At 48.0% G+C, this 20,391-nt stretch overlaps 2 protein-coding genes across 4 annotated transcripts in view; both read left to right on the forward strand.

Annotated features, from left to right (window-relative positions):
• The window catches only part of BBS4 (Bardet-Biedl syndrome 4), a 303,820-nt gene that overhangs the window by 112,803 nt on the left and 170,626 nt on the right, over positions 1–20,391 (forward strand). The window lies entirely within an intron of this gene.
• The window catches only part of NEO1 (neogenin 1), a 59,753-nt gene continuing 57,529 nt past the window's right edge, over positions 18,168–20,391 (forward strand). For all 3 annotated transcript variants that reach the window (XR_014176344.1, XM_081964601.1, XM_081964602.1), the window contains exon 1: positions 18,168–18,601. Coding sequence is in view for 2 of the 3 variants with exons in the window: in XM_081964601.1 (XP_081820727.1) it covers positions 18,457–18,601 (145 nt within the window). In the remaining variant the exon portion in view is untranslated. The remainder of the gene's footprint in view (positions 18,602–20,391) is intronic.

A 20,391-nucleotide genomic window follows, 5' to 3' on the forward strand; every position in this document is an offset into this window, starting at 1 on the left:
TTGGCTTTTTTGGCAGCTGCTTCCCACGGCTGGCTCCTATTCAGATACCTTCAAAGGTTTGATCTGATTGAAGGCAATGGGCTTGACTCTTTCATACTGTTGTGGTCATCTTGGTAGTCGGGAGAACTTCAAGACTCCTGGATCGTGGCAAGCAACCTTATGGCTTAGCATCGGGCATGACCTCAGCTGGCATCATCCCGATTGCTAGATATTGGCGACCGAGAAGATGGTGAGCTGTCACAAGGGATCTTGGATGTTCATATGAGAGGTACAAGCTTTTGAACGGAGCAATCCTTTGATCCGAAAAAAAGAAAATCAAAGCCGGAGTGAAGTATGGGCAGATAGAAACATTTACAATACAATACAATAGTAGAGTTGGAAGGGACCTTGGAGGTCTTCTAGTCCAACCCCCTGCCTAGGCAGGAAACCCTATACCGTTTCAGACAAATAGCTATCCAACATCTTCTTAAAGACTTCCAGTGTTGGGGCATTCACAACTTCTGGAGGCAACTTCTGTTCCACTGGTTAATTGTTCTCACTGTCAGGAAATTTCTCCTCAGTTCTAAGTTGCTTCTCTCCTTGATTAGTTTCCACCCATTGCTTCTTGTTCTACCCTCAGGTGCTTTGGAGAATAGTTTGATACATTTGACAGATGAGAGATAACATTGGTTACATCATCAAGCCATTGTTCCTCTGGATTGGAGTCCACATGGAGACTTGCAATGGATTATGGAAGGTTGGGCTTGAGTAGAGCTCCACCCCTCCAGATCAGCTGGGGTTTCCCTAAAAAGGATGAGATGACCAACAGAAGAGACTGTTTTGGTTTGAGCGATGGGAGCCCTGGTGCTTCCTGCGCTTAGTTGTGGTTTTCCTGATGTCTTCTTAGCTGTTTTCTTCACTACTCAATGGGTAACATCATCAATGCTAGAAGGGAGCAAACCAAAGCCCGCTCCCTTCTAACACTGATGATATTACCTAGTTGGGTCATGAAATGTCTTCAAGAAAGCAACCAAGCTCAGAGCTGAAGTTCCCCCAGTTTTCCTCCTCCTCCTCCTCTTGCCCCTCCTGCTCTTCCTCCTCCTGCTCCTCCCCCTCCTCCCCCACTCCCTTCTAGCACTGATGATGTTACCTAGTTGGGTCATGAAACATCTGCAGGAAAACAACCAAGCTTAGAGAGCACCAACGATCCCACAGTTTTCCTCCTTCTCTTCCTCCTCTTGCTCCTGCTCCTCCTCCTGCTCCTCCTGCTCCTCCTGCTCCTCCCCTCCTCCCTTCTAGCACTGATGATATTACCTAGTTGGGTCATGAAACATCTGCAGGAAAACAACCAAGCTTAGAGAGCACCTACAATCCCACAGTTTTCCTCCTTCTCTTCCTCCTCTTGCTCCTGCTCCTGCTCCTCCTCCCCTCCTCCCTTCTAGCACTGATGATATTACCCAACTGGGTCAAGAAACATCTGCCAGAAAACAGCCAAATTTGGGAAGCACCAAGCATCCCTACAGGACAAGGTTAAAAAGTCACCCGACGAAACCAAGACTAATAGATGATCTTAAACTATATGTGGTGTCTAATGAAATGGATATGAGTGACCAAAGCTTATGTTAAAATTAAGTTATTTTTTTTCATATGAGATACCATGAAAGACTCTTGTTCTTATTTCAAGACTAACACTGTTGCCCCTCTGGAAACAGTTTAATGTAGAAGAGACTTTGATAGCTGATAGTCTCAAAAGTATTTCTATATTGTATTGCTTTTATCAGCGATTTCTTAGAAGATTCTTTGTTTAATTCAAGTGCAGAGATGATTGGGGTAGATTTACTCCAGCGATACCGAGCGTATTTGTGGACCTTTTATTATTTTCCCATTATATTAACCATGAATAAATTAAAGCATGCCTGAAAGTATGTGTGTTAATTACAGCCAGATTACATTGATCCTTTCCCCTCTCTTTTAAAACTCATATCCTGGGGACCCTGGGAAAACAAAGTTCCTTACCAAATATATATATATATATATTCCATCTCTTTTTCTCAACATGTTTGATATAAAGAGATTACGTCTAATTAGTACTTCTACCCTCAGCTTTTGATTCTTGGAAATTCAGCAGATCTCATTGTAAGTAAGGGTGACCCCATTATTTTTCTTCGTTGAATAATCAGCTCTGGGATTCTTCTTAGCCATGGAGACTCCGTGTTGAGTATTTAAGTCTGTATCTAAATGAATCTGGAGAATTGGGATGAGATGGAAGTTTGCGAAAGACGATAAAGTGCCTCCGGATATTTGTTATTGCCGTATTTAATGGTGTTTTTTTTTATGCGATTCATTCCAGAGATCAGTTTTAGGCTTCGGCAGACAAGGAAGGGATAGAAACGCAGAGGTCAGCCACTTGATTTAGTATAGTCTGGAATTGTCTAACTCGAAGGCCACCTGGATCGCTGAATGGCCTCCACTCCTTCCTTCCTTCCTACCTGGTTGCCTTATAGCCTTTTTCAACTTGGCATTCTCAATGTTGATTAGGAATGAGAAGAGTCTTCTAAAGCAGGGGTCTCCAGCCTGGGCGACTTTTAAGACTCATGGACTTCAACTCCCAGAATTCCCCAGCCAAGGTATGGGATTCTGGGTGTTGAAGTCCACAGGTCTTACAGTTGTCCTGGTTGGAGACCCCCGTGCTAAAGGACACACAGTTTGAGATAGTTATGTTGTGGCCCGGCAGTGGCCAGCGTAGTCGGACAGTGAGGAGGTTGGGGAGGAACATGGGCCAGTCTTGGGGGTTGAGGAAAGCGCAGACGAGGCCTCTGCGTCGGAGGCAGAGAGGGAGCTAGACAGCAGTGAGGCAGAAAAACAGCTGGAGCCTGTTCCCAGTGTGCGCATGCGCAGAGCTGCCAAGAGATAAGAACAACTAAGAAAGCAAGGCCGACTTGGGAGTAAAGCTACACTTTGGAGGTGATTGGCCCCCTCCCATAGGAAACAAAAGAGGAGCAAATGGGGAGGGGGCTTTTGCAGGAAACAATTCATTCCTTCGGTCGTTTCAAGAGTGGAAAGTTCTATTTGTGACTATAAAAAACTCTGTGCCAAGTTCTGCCTTGCCCTGCGTTTGGAAACTAGTTACCTGGCAGCTCTCTGAGCGAGATAAGGTTCGTGTGGATAAACATTCCTCTGAAAAACTATTTTCTAAAGCCTTGCTGACCGTGAAAGAAAGGAATTCACGATCGTGTAAATAAAAGAGGTTTTGCAGGGACCAAGACTTTGCTTCTTGCTTTCTAAGGTCAGAATATGTTGCTACACAACTTAAACTCTGGATTATAATGATGACATTATTTGATGGTGTCTACATAATCGGACAATTGCGCAGCGGATTTCACCCGAAATAAACATTGGGAGAGCCCTTTGCCATTTCTTTCCCTTCATGCAGCTTTTAAGCCAATGTTGCCAAGCTATATTTAAATATAGTTTTAAACTTAAGACTTAGAAGTATCAGATTGATATTCCGGCTTTGCTCTCGTCCCCTCCAATTAGCTCAGGAAAACGTACCTCTTTCAATTGGCATGAAGAAAATCGGGATAATGTTCAGTTTGATGAATATTTCAACATGTTCGATTTTCACCTTAGACTTCTTCAAAGGTTTATTCCTTTGAATGGAGATCTGCACCTTTTGTAGAAGTGAGTCCAACTTGGTTTTTGTCTGGCTGGCATTGTGTTTTGCTGACCTCTGATGGCCTATTCATAAATAAATATTCCCTCGAAGATTCGAGGAAGGGCAGGAAATTGATCAGGAACGAGTATCAGAAAAAAAGGACTGGTGGGAAGGAGAACACAATGGACCTTCATGGGAAGTTGATGAAGGGGGGACCATCTTATTAAAGCTTCTTCTTCAGCTCTGGGATGAAGGAGCTTCTTGGATGAGAAACAAAACACTATATAACAGCATTGTCAAAAAAGCATTAAGAGTTGTTAACCTAATTTTGCGAAGCTTCTTCTCGGGTAACATTGTACTGCAAACAAGGGCACACAAAACCTTTGCCAGACCAATCCTCGAATACATCTCGCCTGCCTGGAATCCACACTGTCTATCGGACATTAATATGATCGAGCGAGTCCAGGGGTATTTCACGAGAAGAGTCCTCCACTCCTCTGCTCACAACAGAATCCCTTATGCGGCTTGAAATTTTGGGCTTGGATAACCTAGAATTACGCCGACTAAGATCTGATCTGAGCATAATACACAAAATTGTCTGCTACGTCCTACCTGTCAATGACTACTTCAGCTTCAACCGCAATAATACACAGGGAAACAATAGATACAAACTCAAAGTAAACCGCTCCAAACTCGATTGCAGAAAATACAACTTCAGCAACAGAGTGGTCAACGCCTGGAATGCTCTACCTGACTCCGTTGTTACATCCTCAAAGCCCCCACAGCTTCAACCTTAAACTGTCCACCGTGGACCTCACCCCATTCCTAAGAGGTCTGTAAAGCGGCCGTGCATAAGCGCACCAGCGTGCCTAATGTCCCTGTCCTACTGGCCCCATTTATTTGTATTCATTTCATGTGTTGATGTCCATTTTTATACTTATACCTGTTATCTCGTACATATTTGACAAAATAAAATAAAATAATAAAATAATAAAATAAAATAAATAATAAAATAATATAAAATAATAAATAAATAAAATAAAATAAAATAATAAAATAAAATTAATAAAATAATAAAATAAAATAAAATGAATTAAAATAATAAAATAAAATAAAATAAATAATAAAATAAAATAATAAAATAAAAATAAAAACCAGAAAGTCCACTTGCCTTGTGAAAAAGCATCTTTTTCACAGCACAGGAGGGATTCCCTTTTTAACAGATGGAGCCACCAAGCCTCTTGTGAGAAAAAGGAGGTGCTCTGTGAATTTTTGGGGTTCCCCCTCCCCTGCTAGGTTTGGTTACGGGGATAGAGGAGACGGCAGGGGGATCATTTGGCTTTGTTTATATGCTGCTTGTCTCCTTGGGGGATTAAAACAATTTCCTTATTTCTTTTTGGTAGACTTTGACCGTAAATCCTGAGGTTTTCGTCCACGGCTTCTTGCTCACCTTGGTAGCTTTTCATTGTGTTTTATACTATGTGTTGTAATGTTTGATGGGGTTTTTTGTTTTGTTTTAGTATGGTATTGGAGATTAAAGTAGCCGCCGGGCGTCACGAATTTATCCTGGCTGCAGTTCAAGAGCCAGCAATCTAATCTTACAGTTAGGACACCCTTTCTTTCGGGGGGGGGGGCAGGAATAATGACCCGACATCAAACAGCTTGAGCTCCGTCGCTACTCATGTTTTAAATGTGTGAGAGGAAGAGATTGAGGCTGGAACAGCGCAAGGAAGCAGCCAAATTGATAATTAGCTGGTTGGCTCATTGGCGGCTGTGCATCCTCTTTTCTGGAATGAAAATTCCTCTGGAATACAGGTAATAATAATAATAATAATAATAATAATAATAATAATAATAATAATAATAATAATAATAATAATAATAATAAAAAATATTTATTTCTTAGCCGCACCCTCTCCCGAAGGACTCGGGGCGGCGTACAACAAAACATAGGAAATAAATATATAGACAAACATACATATACCAAAAACATATACCGAGACATATACAAAACATATACTAGGAGGAGGTGAATTGGTAGATAAAAACAAGTAAAAACACAATGTTAAAAACCCCTAAGTAAATTGGATGCAATTAAAATATCCCAGATAAAAAACCCGTCAGGAGCAATAAAATTGGATCAGAGTTGAGCCAGGCCAGCAACTTGAAATAGGTGGGTCTTGAGCTTTACACGAAAGGAGCGGAGGTCAGAGGTATTCCTAATATCCGGGGGGAGGTCATTCCAGAGGGCTGGGCCCGCCACAGAGAAGGCTTTACTCCTAGGCGCCGCCCCCCGGCACTGCCTGGTGGACGGCACCTGGAGGAGACCCTCTCTGTGCGAGCGGATTGGTAGACCGAGAACAGTTCGTTTACTTACCATTCAAAGTTACCACAGCACTGAAAAAGGGACTACTACTACTTCTCCTTCTCCTCTACCACCACCTCTTCCTCTTCTTCTTCTTCCTCTTCCTCTTCCTCTTCTTCTTCTCCTCCTCCTTTTCCACCACCACTACCACCTCTTCTTCTCCTCCTCCTCCTCCACCACCACTACCACCTCTTCTTCTTCTCCTTCTCCTCCTCTTTTTCTCCTCCTCCTCCTTCACCATCACCACCACCACCTCTTCTTCTTCTTCTTCTCCTCCTCCTCCTCTCCTCCTCCTCCTCCACCACCACCACCTCTTCTCCTCCTCCTCCTCCTCCTCTTTTTCTCCTCCTCCTCTTCCTCCTCCTCCTCCTCCTCCTCCTCCTCCTCCTCCTCCTCCTCCTCCACCACCACCACGTTCACCACTATCTCTCCTCCTCCTCCTCCTCCTCCTTCTCCTCCTCCTCCTCCTCCTCCTCCTCCTCCTCCCCTCCTCCTCCTCCTCCTCTGTTAATCTGTAATCTGTAAACCTAGCAACAGGAATTCTGGTCCCAGTTGTAGCTGCAAGGAGAGAACTACCTGTAGGTTATAGATGGGCCCGTAAGAGAATTGGACAGCGTATAGTTAGTTCTGGGGCCCTTTTTGGGGTGTTTGCAGAAACGCCCCACATCCAGTCTCTCCCCCAGCAGAGGTAAGAGCAGGGAAGTTACGATAGCGGCCAAAACCAACTAATCAAAGCCTTGCCTCTTTTTATATACATCTATGGAGATTCTCAGTCATCCAGGCCAGGGTTATCCCCAAAGGTGCTTTTTTTTTTTGCAAGAGGCAACTGGACTTTCTCGTTTTTTTTCTTTGAAGACATTTCGCTTCTCATTTGAGAAGCTGCTTCAGCTTCAGCTTCTTCAGCTCCCTATCCCAGAAGCTGAAGAAGCTTCTGAGATGAGAAGCGAGACGTCTTCAAAGACAAAACCAGAAAAGTCCAGTTGTCTCTTGAAAAAAAAATAAAACCCAGCACCTTTGGGGCTTGCCTTTTTTATAGTTGTGGTCGCCATCTCGATGTTTTTTTGAGAAAGAGCGAGACGATTCTTGGAAACCATTGGGTTGGCAAGCTCCAGAGATGCTCAAGTTGTTAGCCGTCCATTTCTCTTTCTCTTTGCATATCCACGACGGGCAGTGTTCATTTTCCTCCCCATTTTATGTGCAGGGGATGTTTTTAAGCCAATTAAAAAAAAACTTGTCTTGAGAGAAGCAGAAATTTCTTCCCTTTTCCATCCTTGACTTGGCATTTGCCCGCTTGCCAGAAAATGTGCAAGTTGCTCTAGTCAATTTCATAAATCATCATATCCCTGGGAAAAAAAACCCTCCCCCTTTAATTCTCACTCCCAAAATTAGAGCATGCTCTTTTCCTCTGCAGATCCCACTAGGAAAACTAGCAAGCGCCAGTGTCTATAAATATCTCTCTCTCTCTCTCTCTCTCTCTCTCTCTCTCTCTCTCTCTCTCTCTCTCTCTCCCTCCCTCCCTCCCTCCCTCCCTCCCTCCCTCCCTCCCTCTCTCTCTCTCTCTCTCTCTGAAACAGCAGGAGGCTGCAGTCTGAATTCCTGCTCTCTTGTTTAAAAAAGGTTTGGGATTTCAGGTGAGGCCAAAGAGCTGCGGCTGAAATCTTAGAGAGCGAATCGCCTGAAGTAATCTGGGAGGGCTAGTTGACTTCCATAAATTAAGAGCTGCCCAGTCTGCTTCCTTTAAAAGGCATGGGCTTCAACTCCCAGTATTCCCCAACCAGCTTGCTTTAAGCTAGGCGAACTCCGACTCCCAGAATTCCCTAGTCAGCATGCTTTAGGTTTGAAGGATTTCAATTCCCAGAATTCCTCAGCAAGCATGGTTTAATAGCGGTGGACTTCAACTCCCAGAATTCCTCGGCAAGCATGGTTTAATAGCTGTGGATTTCAACTCCCAGAATTTTGAGAGTTGAATTCCATACATTTTAAAATATGCTGGCTGGACAGGACCAGTAATTCAATTCAATTCAATTCAATTCAACTCTAGTCTAGTCTAGTCTAGTCTAGTCTAGTCTAGTCCATTTGTCTTAAAGTTGCCATGGTTGAGAAGCATTGGTTTGTATTATATAACAGGACACAATATTTATTAGCAAACGGGTGACAGTGTTTAAAGTGCAGGAATAAATCACCCAATCTGGTTCATTAAATAACGCCCGAGTCCTCCTAATTGCCATTTACCTCCCTTCTTTCGCATTCCACCCTTTCCCTATCTGTGGCCTCATCTTCCCAAAGAAATCCTTTGCAATCAACAGAACGAAGCTGCGCCCAGCAAGGGTGAGTGTGTGTGTGGGTGTGTCTCTTCTGCTATCCTAAAAATAGGTGAACCATTTCAAAGCCAGGAAAACTCCCAGGGCCTCAATCCTTTGGGCTGTTTGCTTCGCTCGGCGCACATAATTGTAGGGTTAATTATTGCAAGCATTCATCCAACCTTCCCAGCTGGATGTAATACAGCATGAGCAGCCATGTTGGCAGGCGGAATGAGGCTCTGTGTTTCACCGGTTTTAGCCCCACGTGACGTGACTCTTCGAGGCTCCCAGGCTACGAAGCAGCGAGCAGCAAGGAGAAAGCTGCCATTTGCTGGAGAAAAGATGAATTCCACGCCACAGGCGGGAATATTGGTTCCCTTGCTTTAAAAGGTAAAAGGTTCCCCTCGCACATGTGTGCTAGCCGTTCCTGACTCTAGGGGGCTGTGCTCACCTCCCTTTCAAAGCCGAAGAGCCAGCGCTGTCCGAAGACGTCTCCGTGGTCATGTGGCCAGCATGACTCAACGCCGAAGGCCCACGGAACGCTGTTCCCTTCCCACCAAAGGGGGTCCCTGTTTTTCTACTTGCATTTTTTACGCGCTTTCAAAAGTGCTAGGTTGGCAGAAGCTGGGACAAGTCACGGGAGCTCACTCCGTTATGCGGCGCTAGGGATTCGAACCGCCAAACTGCCGACCTTTCTGATCGACAAGCTCAGCCTCTTAGCCACTGAGCCACCGCGTCCCCTCAGGATAAATATAGAAATTAAATACGTAAATACCTGCTTTAGTTCAGAGCCCAGTGGGAATCCAAGTCTTCACTTGACCAAGATGTCTCCTCTGGTATTTAAATCCAAGTTAATCACGGATTTCTTGACCTCTAATGATACCGTAAAGGCTGCTGTCACGGTTATTCCCGGGGGCCTTATCTGACATGCTGAGGGTCACAACAAGCTGGCCCGAGAGCCAAGAAGCACTTTGCGTGTCGGCTCTTTGTCACATGTGTCTTGCTTTGGGTCTGAAGGCCTCAAGTTTCCCCAGGAGACTGTACATTGGTGGAGATGATGGGAAAAGAGAGAAGGGCAGGGAATGGAAGGAAAAGCCGAGCATGGCCAGCTCTGGTTAAATTTTAAATATTGAAATAGAAAGGGAAGAGGGGGGGAAACCTGACATATTGGCTCATAAATGTTCTCTTAGAAAATCCCAGAAGAGAATGAAGTTATTGCTGCCCCCCCCCCCCATCGTTGCGGATCTGTCTGTCTTCTTTGATGTTTTAGAGCAGGGGGTCTCAACCTTCCTAATGCCGCGACCCTTTAATACAGTTCCTCATGTTGTGGTGACCCCCAGCCATCAAATTATTTTATGTTTTCTGTGTAAGTGTTTTCCGATGGTCTTAGGCGACCCCTGTGAAAGGGCTCCCGACCCACAGGTTGAGAACCACTGTTTTAGAGCCATTAGGAGTCAAAGAAGATCGGACGGGAAGCAGAAGTTGAGGACTAAGGCAGGGGTGAAATTCAGCAGGTTCTGGAGAACCGGTAGCGGAAATTTTGAGTAGTTCGGAGACCCGGCAAATGCCACCTCTGGCTGGCCCCAGAGTGGGGTGGAAATGCAGATTTTTGCAGTATCCTTCCCCTGGAGTGGGGAGGAAATGGGGATTTTACAGTATCCTTCCCCTGCCATGTCCACCAAGCCACGCCCACAGAACTGGTAGTTTAAAAAAAATGAATTTCACCACTGGACTAACGGATGCTAAAATGTGAATCAGCGGGTTTTTACACAACTGGATTCACATCTGGCATTCAACCCATTGTGTGGCTGGACATTAATTTCCCAGACTAGACCCCAAAAGAATGAGTAAAAGTTGCAATGCCACATGTAAACATCAGGAAAAGCTTCTTGACGGTAAGATCTGTATACAGCACATCAGTGCGTACCAACACAAATCCGTAGGGTAGGGGTTGCCTAGAGAAGAGAAGAACTAGGGGTGACATGATAGCAGAATCCCAGTATTTAAGGGGCTGCCCCAAAGAAGAGGGAGTCAAGCTATTCTCCAAAGCACCTGAAGGCAGGACAAGAAGCAACGGGTGGAACCTGGACAATCCGAGGAACTGAGGCCTGGTCTATGGCTGTAGGTATGTGACCAGGCAGGGGGTATTTCTCCCATCCTTCGTAAGAAATGATGAAGTTGCACCTTGCCTCCCTCCAGCAGGTGGAACACCCGGTTGCACTTTGCAAAATCTCTAGTTGCTAAACAGCTTGGGCGCCTGGCAGGACCGTCCAACAGATAAGCAAGCGGCTGCGTTGCAAATCTGCAATGAAAATCTAATTTTAATTTTGGAGCCTATTGTTTTCCAGGGCAAACGGTGTAAATTGTTTCAGCAATGGTGTCTTGTGTGTGTGTGTGTGTGTGTGTGTGCGTGCGTGCGTGGGTGTATGCGTATGGGCAACGAGACAATAGTCTTTAGCTGAATCGGCATTAATTCCAAACAACAGACGCACAATATGCCCGTGCGTTTAATGACAGCTTCGCTGTACATTTGTGAAAAGGAAATTGTCGTGCGGTCCCCAACAAGGCCAGCTCTGAAAATAGCCAGCGAGTGAGATCTTGTGCGTGTGCGTGTGCGTGTGTGTGTGCACAATCAGCTACACGACAATAATAATTCACAGTGCAGAATGGAGACCTCGCCTTGCGAGGTTGCGGTGAGACAGGACAAGGATTACAATGGCTGCAGAAAACCCGGGAGGGAAGGAGCATAAAGCGGGTAGCGAGAGAAACCGTACCTTTGGGAGTGTGAAAGCAAGGTGGGCCAGGTAGGGGAAGGGGACATTTTTAAAGGTAGACGTGGATACAAAAAGCCGGGCCTAGGGAGCATCGCAGGTGTTGCTTCCCAATTTGGGAGCTTCGGTGGTGGCTGTAAGTTGAGGGCTACCTGCCGATGGAGCTTTGGAGGGAAGAGAAAGGGAAGGACAGCAATTATTTTCATTTTCTCAGACATTTCTTATTACAGCAAAATGTTTTCCTGGCTAGCTGTACAGAAGAGCCGGTGGTATCATCTCACTCTAGCCAACGTGGCCCATCTATCTCGCTTTCATATCTGAATGTCCTGGGGGAATGGATATCTCACAACTACTAATACCAGACCATCTGGGCCTCGGGGCGATATATTACATGATCTAAAGGAGAGGAAAAAAGGGGAGAGAGAGAGAGAGGGAGGGAAGAAGGGAGGGAGGGAGAGAGTGACAGACAGACAAGAGACTGAGAGACTGACGAGAGAGAGAGACAGACAGACAGACAAGAGAGACAGAGACAGAGACAGAGAGAGATGAGAGAGAAAGAGAGCGGCAGAGACAGATGAGAGAGACAGAGAGACAGAGACAGACGAGAAAGAGACAGACAGACAGACAGACAGACAGATGAGAGACAGAGAGAGACAGACACAGACGAGAGAGATAGGAAGAGACAGAGAGACAGAGACAAACGAGAGAGAGACAGAGACAGATGATAGAGAGGGAGAGAGAGAGAGAAAGAGAAAGAAAGACAGAGACAGAAAGAGAGACAGATGAGAGAGAGAGAGACAGACGAGAGAAAGAAACAGAGAGACAGATGAAGGACATAGGAAGAGAAAGAAAGAGAGACAGAGACAGAGAGACAGATGAGAGAGAAGGAGGGAGTGAGAGGAGAGGGGGGGAGAAGAGAGGGAGGGAGGGAGAGAGAGACACACAGAGAGAGACAGAGACAGACAGAGAGAGAGAGAGAGAGAGAGAGAGACAGACAGACAGAGAGACAGAGAGACAGATGAGAGAGAGGAGGGATGGAGAGGAGAGAGAGGGAGAGAGAGAGAGAGAAAGAGAGAGCTATATTAAACAACAACCATTTCTAAAAGAAAGAATTAGAAATAATCAAGGAAAGTGAACATGCAAGAAAGCTGCGAGAAGAAGAACGCTGACAGTGTCATTTAGCTGGGGTTGTTTTTTTTTTTTTAAATAATCAACCTAATCTTAATTCCGAGGCTTTGTAAAAGGAAGAAAGTATCTCAGCCGCGTTTCCTCGGTTTTTTGCAAAACAATGCCAAATGAGATTCAGCACCAGGCATCCTAATGTGCTTGTGGAGAGGGGGCTCTGGAGCGACTTGGAATGGGGAGGAAATCTGTGTAATTACCCAACAGAAGAAAGGCAGCATTCTCCTCCTCCTCCTCCTCCTCCTCCTCCTCCTCCTCCTCCTCCTCCTTTCTCAGTGTCTACTTCTTTTCCTTTTCTTTCCCATTCTGCATTTCCTGACTGCGTGCCTATGGACGCCTTCAGACTTCCTGGGCTGGCAACAAGTGGGCTCCTTGAGAAGTCACTTCACCCACTTCAGCGAAACAAGTTCTCGCAAGCCAGTTTGTTTGGCTAAGGTTCCCATCTTGCCTTCCCTTTCATGGCGCAGGGATCCTCAAACCTGACAACTTTAAGACTTGTGGATTCCAACTTGTGGAAGGAAGGAAAAGAGGGAGGGAGGGAGGAGGGAGGGAGGAAGGAAAGGAAGGAAAAGAGGGGGAGAGAGAGAAGAAAGGGGGAGGGGGGAGAGGGAAGAATGAAGGGAGGGAGGGAGGAAAAGAGGGAGGAAAGAAGGAAAGGAAGAAAAAGAGAGAGAGAGAGAGAAGAAAGGGGGAGGGGAGAGAGGGGAAGAATGAAGGGAGGGAGGGAGGAAAAGAGGGAGGAAGGAGGGAAGAAGGAAGGAAGGAAAGGAAGAAAAAGAGGGGGAGAGAGGAAAGGGGGAGAGGAGGGTGGGGAAGAATGAAGAAAGGGTGGGAGGGAGGGAGGAGGGAAGAAGGAAAGGAAGAAGGAAAGGGAGGGAAAGGGAGAGAGAGGGGAAGAAGGAAGGAAGGGAGAAAGGAAAAGAGGGAGGGAGGAGGAAAGGAAGGAAAGGAAGAGAGGGAGAGAGAGGAAAGGGGAGAGGAGGGTGGGGAAGAATGAAGGGAGGGAGGAAAAGAGTGAGTGAGGAAGGAAGGAAAAGAGGAAGGAAGGGAGGAAAATAGGGAAGAAGAGAGGAGGGAAGGAAAAGAGGGAGGGAGGGAGGAGGAAGAAAGGAAGGGAGGAAAGAAGGAAAGGAAAAAAGAGGGAGGGAGAGAGAATTCTGGGAGTTTGAAGACCTCTGGCTTTAGCTGGTCACTACTAGAATAGCAGCTTTCTCATTACTAATCTTTTTTTGTGTTGGGAGGGGGGGAGAAATTCCCTTTTGTCTTGAAGTCCTTGGTCGCAGCCAGATTTTTTAAAAAATAAAATAAAAATCCAACAGGGACCTGGCCTCAATCAGAACGGACTTGTTGAAAGCTCATTTGCACAGAATCAACAAGGCACCCTCTTCACTTCAGCACCATTCCTCCTAAATGAAGCCACTGGGGTGAAAAAAAGCATCTGGCAGGGGGAGGGGGGAAGCAGGAGAGGATTTGGGGAGGGGCTGCTCTGGGTCCTACTTTAAATCAGGGGGGGGGGGAAGGAGTGGATGGGTGGCTGGAAGGAAGCCTGGTTACCATAAAGAAGAGATGGCTGGGCCTCTAATCCTTGTTCAGGGTGGACAACAAGGGAGAAGAGGGTTTGGGCCGTGGTAGGGATAGGAAGGAAGGGAGGGAGGGAGGAAAAGAGGAAGGAAAGGAAGAAAAGAGGGAGAGAGAAGAAAGGGGGAGGGGAGAGAGGGGAAGAATGAATGAATGAAGGAATGAAGGGAGGGAGGGAGGAAGGAAGGAAAAAAGGGAGGGAGGAGGAGGGAAAGGAAGAAAAAGAGGGAGGGAAAGGGGGCGAGGAAGAATGAATGAAGTAAGGGAGGGAGAAAGGAAAAGAGGGAGGGAGGGAGGAAAAGAGGGAGGGAGAGAGGAGGAAGGAAAGGAAGAAAAAGAAGGAAGGAAGGGGGAGGGGGGAGGGGAAGAATGAAGGAAGGAAGGAAGGAAAAGAGGGAGGGAGACAGGAAAGGGAGAGAGGGAAGAGAAAGGAAGGGAGGGAGGTGTCCAATCTTCAGTCCATGGCTCTCTCTTCTCTCATTCTTCTTCCCATGGCAGGAAAAGTGGGGATGTGGATCTCCACTAGGAAAACTGGGAATGGGATGGGAGAATGGTTTTGCTTCTTCTGTTCTTCTCCTATCAATGGAAGATTCTCCCGGCACCAAGAAGACTTCCTTCTTCCCAGGGTCTCCTCCTGCCCTACAGAAACAGGCAGCTTCCCCTCTTTCTGTTCTGTTCTGTTTCCTTTGTGTTTTTTGTATTTTATAAGGTAAAGGTTCCCCTTGCACATATGTGCTAGTCGTTCCTGACTCTAGGGGGCGCTGCTCATCTCCGTTTCAAAGCCGAAGAGCCAGCGCTGTCCGAAGACGTCTCCGTAGTCATGTGGCCGGCATGACTAAATGCCGAAGGCGCACGGAACGCTGTTCCCTTCCCACCAAAGGTGGTTCCTATTTTTCTACTTGCATTTGTTACGTGCTTTCGAACTGCTAGGTGGGCTGAAGCTGGGACAAGTCACGGGAGCTCACTCCGTTACGCAGCGCTAGGGATTTGAACTGCCGACCTTTCTGATCGACAAGCTCAGCGCCTCAGCCACTGAGCCACCGCATCCCTTTGTATTTTATATGATAAACTAATTTATATTTTTAAAAGGAATTTCAAGTGTTTCACCAGACGGAGCTGGGTGGGAAGCGCTTGAGTTTCAGCAATGGAGAGATGCCCGTAGTTTTTAAATAGCTGTGGGAAACTGATTGGAGCTTGGCAAAGTTCAGCCCTTTGGAAAGCAATACGGCTCTTAGCTCTGGCCCGAGTTGAATCGGGGGCACCACGGCCGGTCTGGGCTCAAGCGTGGAGTAAGCCCCTCTCCCCGGTGTCGGAAACAGAGCCGAGGGAGGGGAGGGGATGGGTGAAACTCCTTCCAGATTCATTAAAGGCAGGATAAAACGATCTGAAAACAGGGAGCTCTTGAAGGGGTGGATTTAAAAAAAAAATAGAAATAAACAAAAGCAAGACATTTCAAAACATCTCGGGGAAAAAAAGATCCTTAAAATATTCATGGCGTGCATTTGGATAAAGTGGTTGCCTGCCAGGATAACCAGGGAAACGAGTTTTAAATAATTTAAAAATTGGGGCCTGTTACGAACGATGGGCGTTTTGGGGCCAAACGCAAGGTTTTTGTGTGCCAAACTATGCCAAAGTAATGAATGGAATGGTCATCTTTTTTTTTGCATGCTTGACCCATGGCTGATATCCTATAAATAAAAGAGTCCAACCTAATTTGGTATGCCTGGGCATTTTAGTTTTTATTTGAATACTTGCCGGATACCTGTGCTTCGCTACGAAACCATGGGATCGGGATGGATGAGTCGCGCGCTGGCCACGCTCATGTAAGGCAACTGGCAGTTGGAACAGAGTTCCTTTCCGGCGGGGAGGGGGAGTAGAATGTCTAACTCCTTAGCAAGGATGCATGTTAATATAATACTGTATAAGGAATACTGATGATCTGATGGTCATTTTGAAAAATCCTTTCTTAGCGAGTATCTAGAAGCCAAGAGGAACATATATGCCAAATTTCAGATTTGTAGGCTTTACAGTTCTAGAGATTCCGTGATGATGCGTGAGTGATATTTCACTTTTATATAGAGAGAGATTCCACCCCCCTTCAAAGAATATTCCTCGCTGTACAAATTACAACTCAGACGCCCAGTGTTGTTTCTGTGAGTTGCAGGTAAAATTCATGGAATGGTTCCAGTTTGCTTAGAGCAGTGTTTCTCAACCTTGGCGACTTTAAGTCCTGTGGACTTCAACTCCTGGGGAATTCTGGGAGTTGAAGTCCACAGGACTTAAAGTCACCAAGGTTGAGAAACACTGGCTTAGAGGAAACCGTGCTTCTGGCTTGTAATCGCGTGTTGATAAATTTTTCATACGGCAAACTTTTTGCATGCTGACGTAACAGATCTCCTCTGGGCTCTTCCTAAGGTGTGGGTGTAATTTTAGCTCCCTGCCGGCTGCAGGAACATTCAGTGTGAGCTTGGGATAAATGTCCCAGCTTAGAAAAGTTTGGGTGGGACCCTACCAATTTGTGTAGGTACACACTGATCTGCTGTGTCGAAATCTTACCATCAAGAAGATTTTCCTTATATTTACGTGACATCTAGCAATTCCAACTAATAGCCAACTTCTCTATTAAAAAGGTAAAGGTTCCCCTTGCATGTGCTTGTTATTCCAGACTCTAGGGGGCGGTGCTCATCTCCGTTTCAAAGCCGCTGCCCAAAGAGGACTTTGTGGTCATGTGGCCGGCATGACTAAACGCCAAAGGCGCACGGAACGCTGTTACCTTTCCACCAAAGGTGGCCCCTATTTTTCTACTTGCATTTGTTACGTGCTTTCGAACTGCTAAGTTGGCAGAAGCTGGGACAAATCATGGGAGTTCACTCCATTACAAGGCGCTAGGGATTCGAACAGGTGAACTGCTGACCTTTTTGATCGACAAGCTCAGCGTCTTAGCCACTGAGCCACCATGTCCTTTTATGTACCATAACAGGGTATCATGTTTCTTGAGCCTTCTTTTCTGCAGACAGATTGTTCGTTCAACTTGTCCTCCAAGGGATAAGTTCTCCTGGCAGCATCTTTATCAACCTTGTCTAGACTCCCACCTATCAATACAGGTTGTCCTTAACTTAGAACCATTCTTTTAGTGGCCATCCAAAGCAGGGGTGAAATTCAGCAAGTTCTGACAGGTTCTGGAGAACCGGTAGCAGAAATTTTGAGTAGTTTGGAGAACCGGCAAGCGCCACCTCTGGCTGGTCCCAGAATGGGGAGGGAATGGAGATTTTGCAGTATCCTTCCCCTGCCACGCCCACCAAGCCACGCCCACACAGCCGGTAGTTTAAAAAAATGAATTTCACCACTGGTTCGAAGTCATAACCGCCCTGAAAAAAGGGACCTGCAACCGTTTCTCGAGCTTGCAACCATCCCAGCATTCCCACTGATTAAAATCTAGGCATTTGGCAACCATATTATGAAACAGCCGCAGTGATTTTACTATAACAGTTGTAAGAGGGCAAAATTGGGTACCCCTGACTCATCAGTAGAAATTCTGCTCCCATTGATGGTTGCAAAGCGAGGATTGCCTGCACCCTGCTTAGCGACCGTGCAACGGGTCCAGTGTCCATTAAATGGGTGGGTGGGTGGAGATTGGTCCTATAAGAATATGCACAAGGTGCAGCTTTTCACCCCCCAAACTCCCCTTTCCTTATCCCCGCTGGACCTCCTTCCTTCCCGTCCCCGTCCTGCACCCTCCCCCGCACTCGAAGAAGCCAGGACGGGTTTTCCCTCCCTCCGTCCCGTCTCTTTAAGCGCAATCGATTCCTCCGCTGCTGCTCCTCCTCCTCTTTGGAATTCTCCCGCTCGCCGGGTTTTCCTTGCCGCTGCCCTCCGTCACTCCTCGGGGCGGAGTTCGGGAATGTCCGTGAGACACACGAACGGCGTGGGGGGGGGGGGGGAGAGAGAGAGAGGAGGTGGCGGGGGGCCGAGCATCGCCTGCCTCGGCTGGGGCGAGCCCGCGCGCGCGCGTGCGCCGGACACGCCTCCTTTGGGGGCTTCCTCGGCTCCTGCCGTGTGTGTGTTTGTGTGTGTGTGTGTCCCTCCCCCTTCCTTTGGAATTCTGTCAGCTCAGCGCGCGCTCACCTCTCCCTCCTTGACACACATACGCACACACATTCACTCACTCAGCCGCTCGCGCGCACCGCCAGGGATCAATGGAAAGGCTGGCGCGCCTGCGCGGCCGGCCAACGGGCGAAGGACGGCGGTTGGCAGCCTGAGAAGGAAAAAAAAAAGAGGAGGGGGAGTGTTTAAAAGAAGGACGGGAGCGCGCGCCTCACGCGCGCACGCGGGCAGGCAGGCCGGGGTCGGGAACGCGCGCCAGGCTGTTGCTCCTCCTGCCGCTGTCGGCGCGACTCTCGTGAGGGGAGAGAAAAAAAAATAAAAGGCTCTGCGGCGGCGGGACCGGCCCGCCATGGAGTGAAGCCCCCACCCCTGGTTCCCCGCCCGGCAGAGCTTCTTTTCCCCCTCCGCCTCAGCTCGGCTCTCCTTCATTCCTTCCTTCCCTGAGCTGCCCCCGCTCGGCTGCCCTCGCTGCCGCCGCGCCCCCTCTGCGTGCCCGGCCGCCGGCCTGAGGGGGAGCGAGCGATGGCGGCGCGGGGCGCCTGGCGGCGGCGGCTGCTCCTCCTCGGCTCGCTGTGGGTCGCGCTGCTCGGCGGGCAGCGCCCCGACTCCCCCGCCGCTGCCGCCGCCGCCGCGCCGCCTCAGCAGCAGCAGCACCTCCCGCCCGCAGGTGAGTCCCCGGCCGGTTGGGGAGGGGGGTTTCTTCGCCGCTGCTGCAGCCGGGAGGGTGTCGTTTGGGGAGGGGGCGGCGAGGAGGGGACGGAGGGTCTCCTTGGCGTCGTTTAAACACACACACACGCGCGCGCCCCGTGAGGAATCCCTCCTCCCCTCCAAAAGGGACCCCCGCCCGGGGAGGGTCTCGGAGGGTCTGCTGGCCTCGGAGCGGGGATGCCGCCAAGGAGCCCCGCAGGCGCCGGTCTGGGCTGTGGAAGCAGCAGGAGAAGCAACAGCAGGCGGGGATCCCTCCTTTCTCTCTTTTTTCTCTCCTCGTTCCTTTCCCTTTCTCTCTCTCTCTCTCTCTCTCTTTCTTTCTTTCCTTCCTTTCCCTTTCTCTCTCTTTCCTCCTTTCTTTCCCTCTCTCGCTCACCTTTCTTTCTCTTTATCTCTCCTTCCTTCTTTCCTTTTCCCTTTCTTCTTTCCCTTTCTCTCTCTCTCTTTCTCCTCCTCTCTCTTTCTCCTTCTCCTTCCTGAGCTTCCCAAGGCAGAGGACTCTGTCCGCCTCCCGTCCCCCACATGTCTGTGTGGTGGGTGTTTGTGTGTCCCTTGAGTGTGTGTGTGTGTTGGTGGGGGTGAGGGGTGGGGGGCTGGTGTAGGTCTTTTGTCAGCAGTCACCAGAGAGACTTGGCCAGTGATGGGGATGTGTGGCTGAGATGGGCTGTTAGAAAGAGGGGGGGGGGTGTCACTTTCTCCCACCACCGCCACCCCAGCCTGAAAAATGGACAGAAAAGGATGGGAAAAGGGGTGCTTCCCCCCCCTTCCCTCCCTCCAGCCTTCTTTCTATTTTTCTCTCACTCTCTCTTTTGGCATTCCCTCCTTCTGCCCAGTTCACCCCCTCCCCAGGGGAAAAAAAAAGCCTGCACAGGTTGCCTCCACTTGTAAGAGTCCCATCTCAACGTGTTTCACGAGGGTTTGCTGTGCCAGCAGAGGCCACTGCGCCTCTCAATAATAGACAGTTGCTCGTGCCATTTACCATGGTGATGATGACGACTACTACTACTACTACTATGGCTGTGGAGTAAGGAAGGAGGGAGGGAGAGCCCCTGCAGAAGTGCTTCTTTGGTTGGTCATTCATCAGCGAATACCCCTCCCCTCCCCGCTCGCCATCGCATTGGATGAGTGCAGCTCTTTTTGAGGTGGTAGGCAAAGGGTAGGGGGAAACCTGGTGGTATTCTTCAGGAGGGAATCCCCCTCCCCTTCACCTGCTTGGCTTTCTGCAGTCAGTGTGGGTGGTTTTTTGTTTTTTTTTTGCTGGTGTGTGATGCCGGCGCAGGCGTTATCTCCAAGTTATGTCAGGTGCAGTGGCGTGCAGACCTAGCCTTCAATCTTGTGGGTGTGTGAAGTGTGATCCTGGGCTTGTTTACTTCTACAGACCTGGGCAGGATGGGAAGCTGGTGTTAGCAATTAGCGAGCTGCCCACGTAAATGGCTTTTTGTGTCACAGACGAAAAGTAAAGTTAATTAACTGCCAGAGGAATGTGTAAGTTGCAGCCCTGCATTAGGGAGGTGCTACGTGTTTGGTACCTGCAACATTTCAGATTTGAAAGGCTTGAAATTAAAAATGTGCGCACTATAAGAGGCTGGGTTCTCACAACGCAGCTAAGGAGAGCTGATACTAAGACAGATAAAAGCAGGTTCAATCTGGTCAGGAATGTCGAAAACAGCCTCAAATGGTTATGCTTGTCTTTTTGACATTACACATCAAGGTACTTACTATATCTGACATGGGTTTTATATCTGTAGT

This window comes from Natrix helvetica (assembly GCF_964273705.1).
Source record: "Natrix helvetica genome assembly, chromosome: 12".
Taxonomy (NCBI): Eukaryota; Metazoa; Chordata; class Lepidosauria; order Squamata; family Natricidae; genus Natrix; species Natrix helvetica.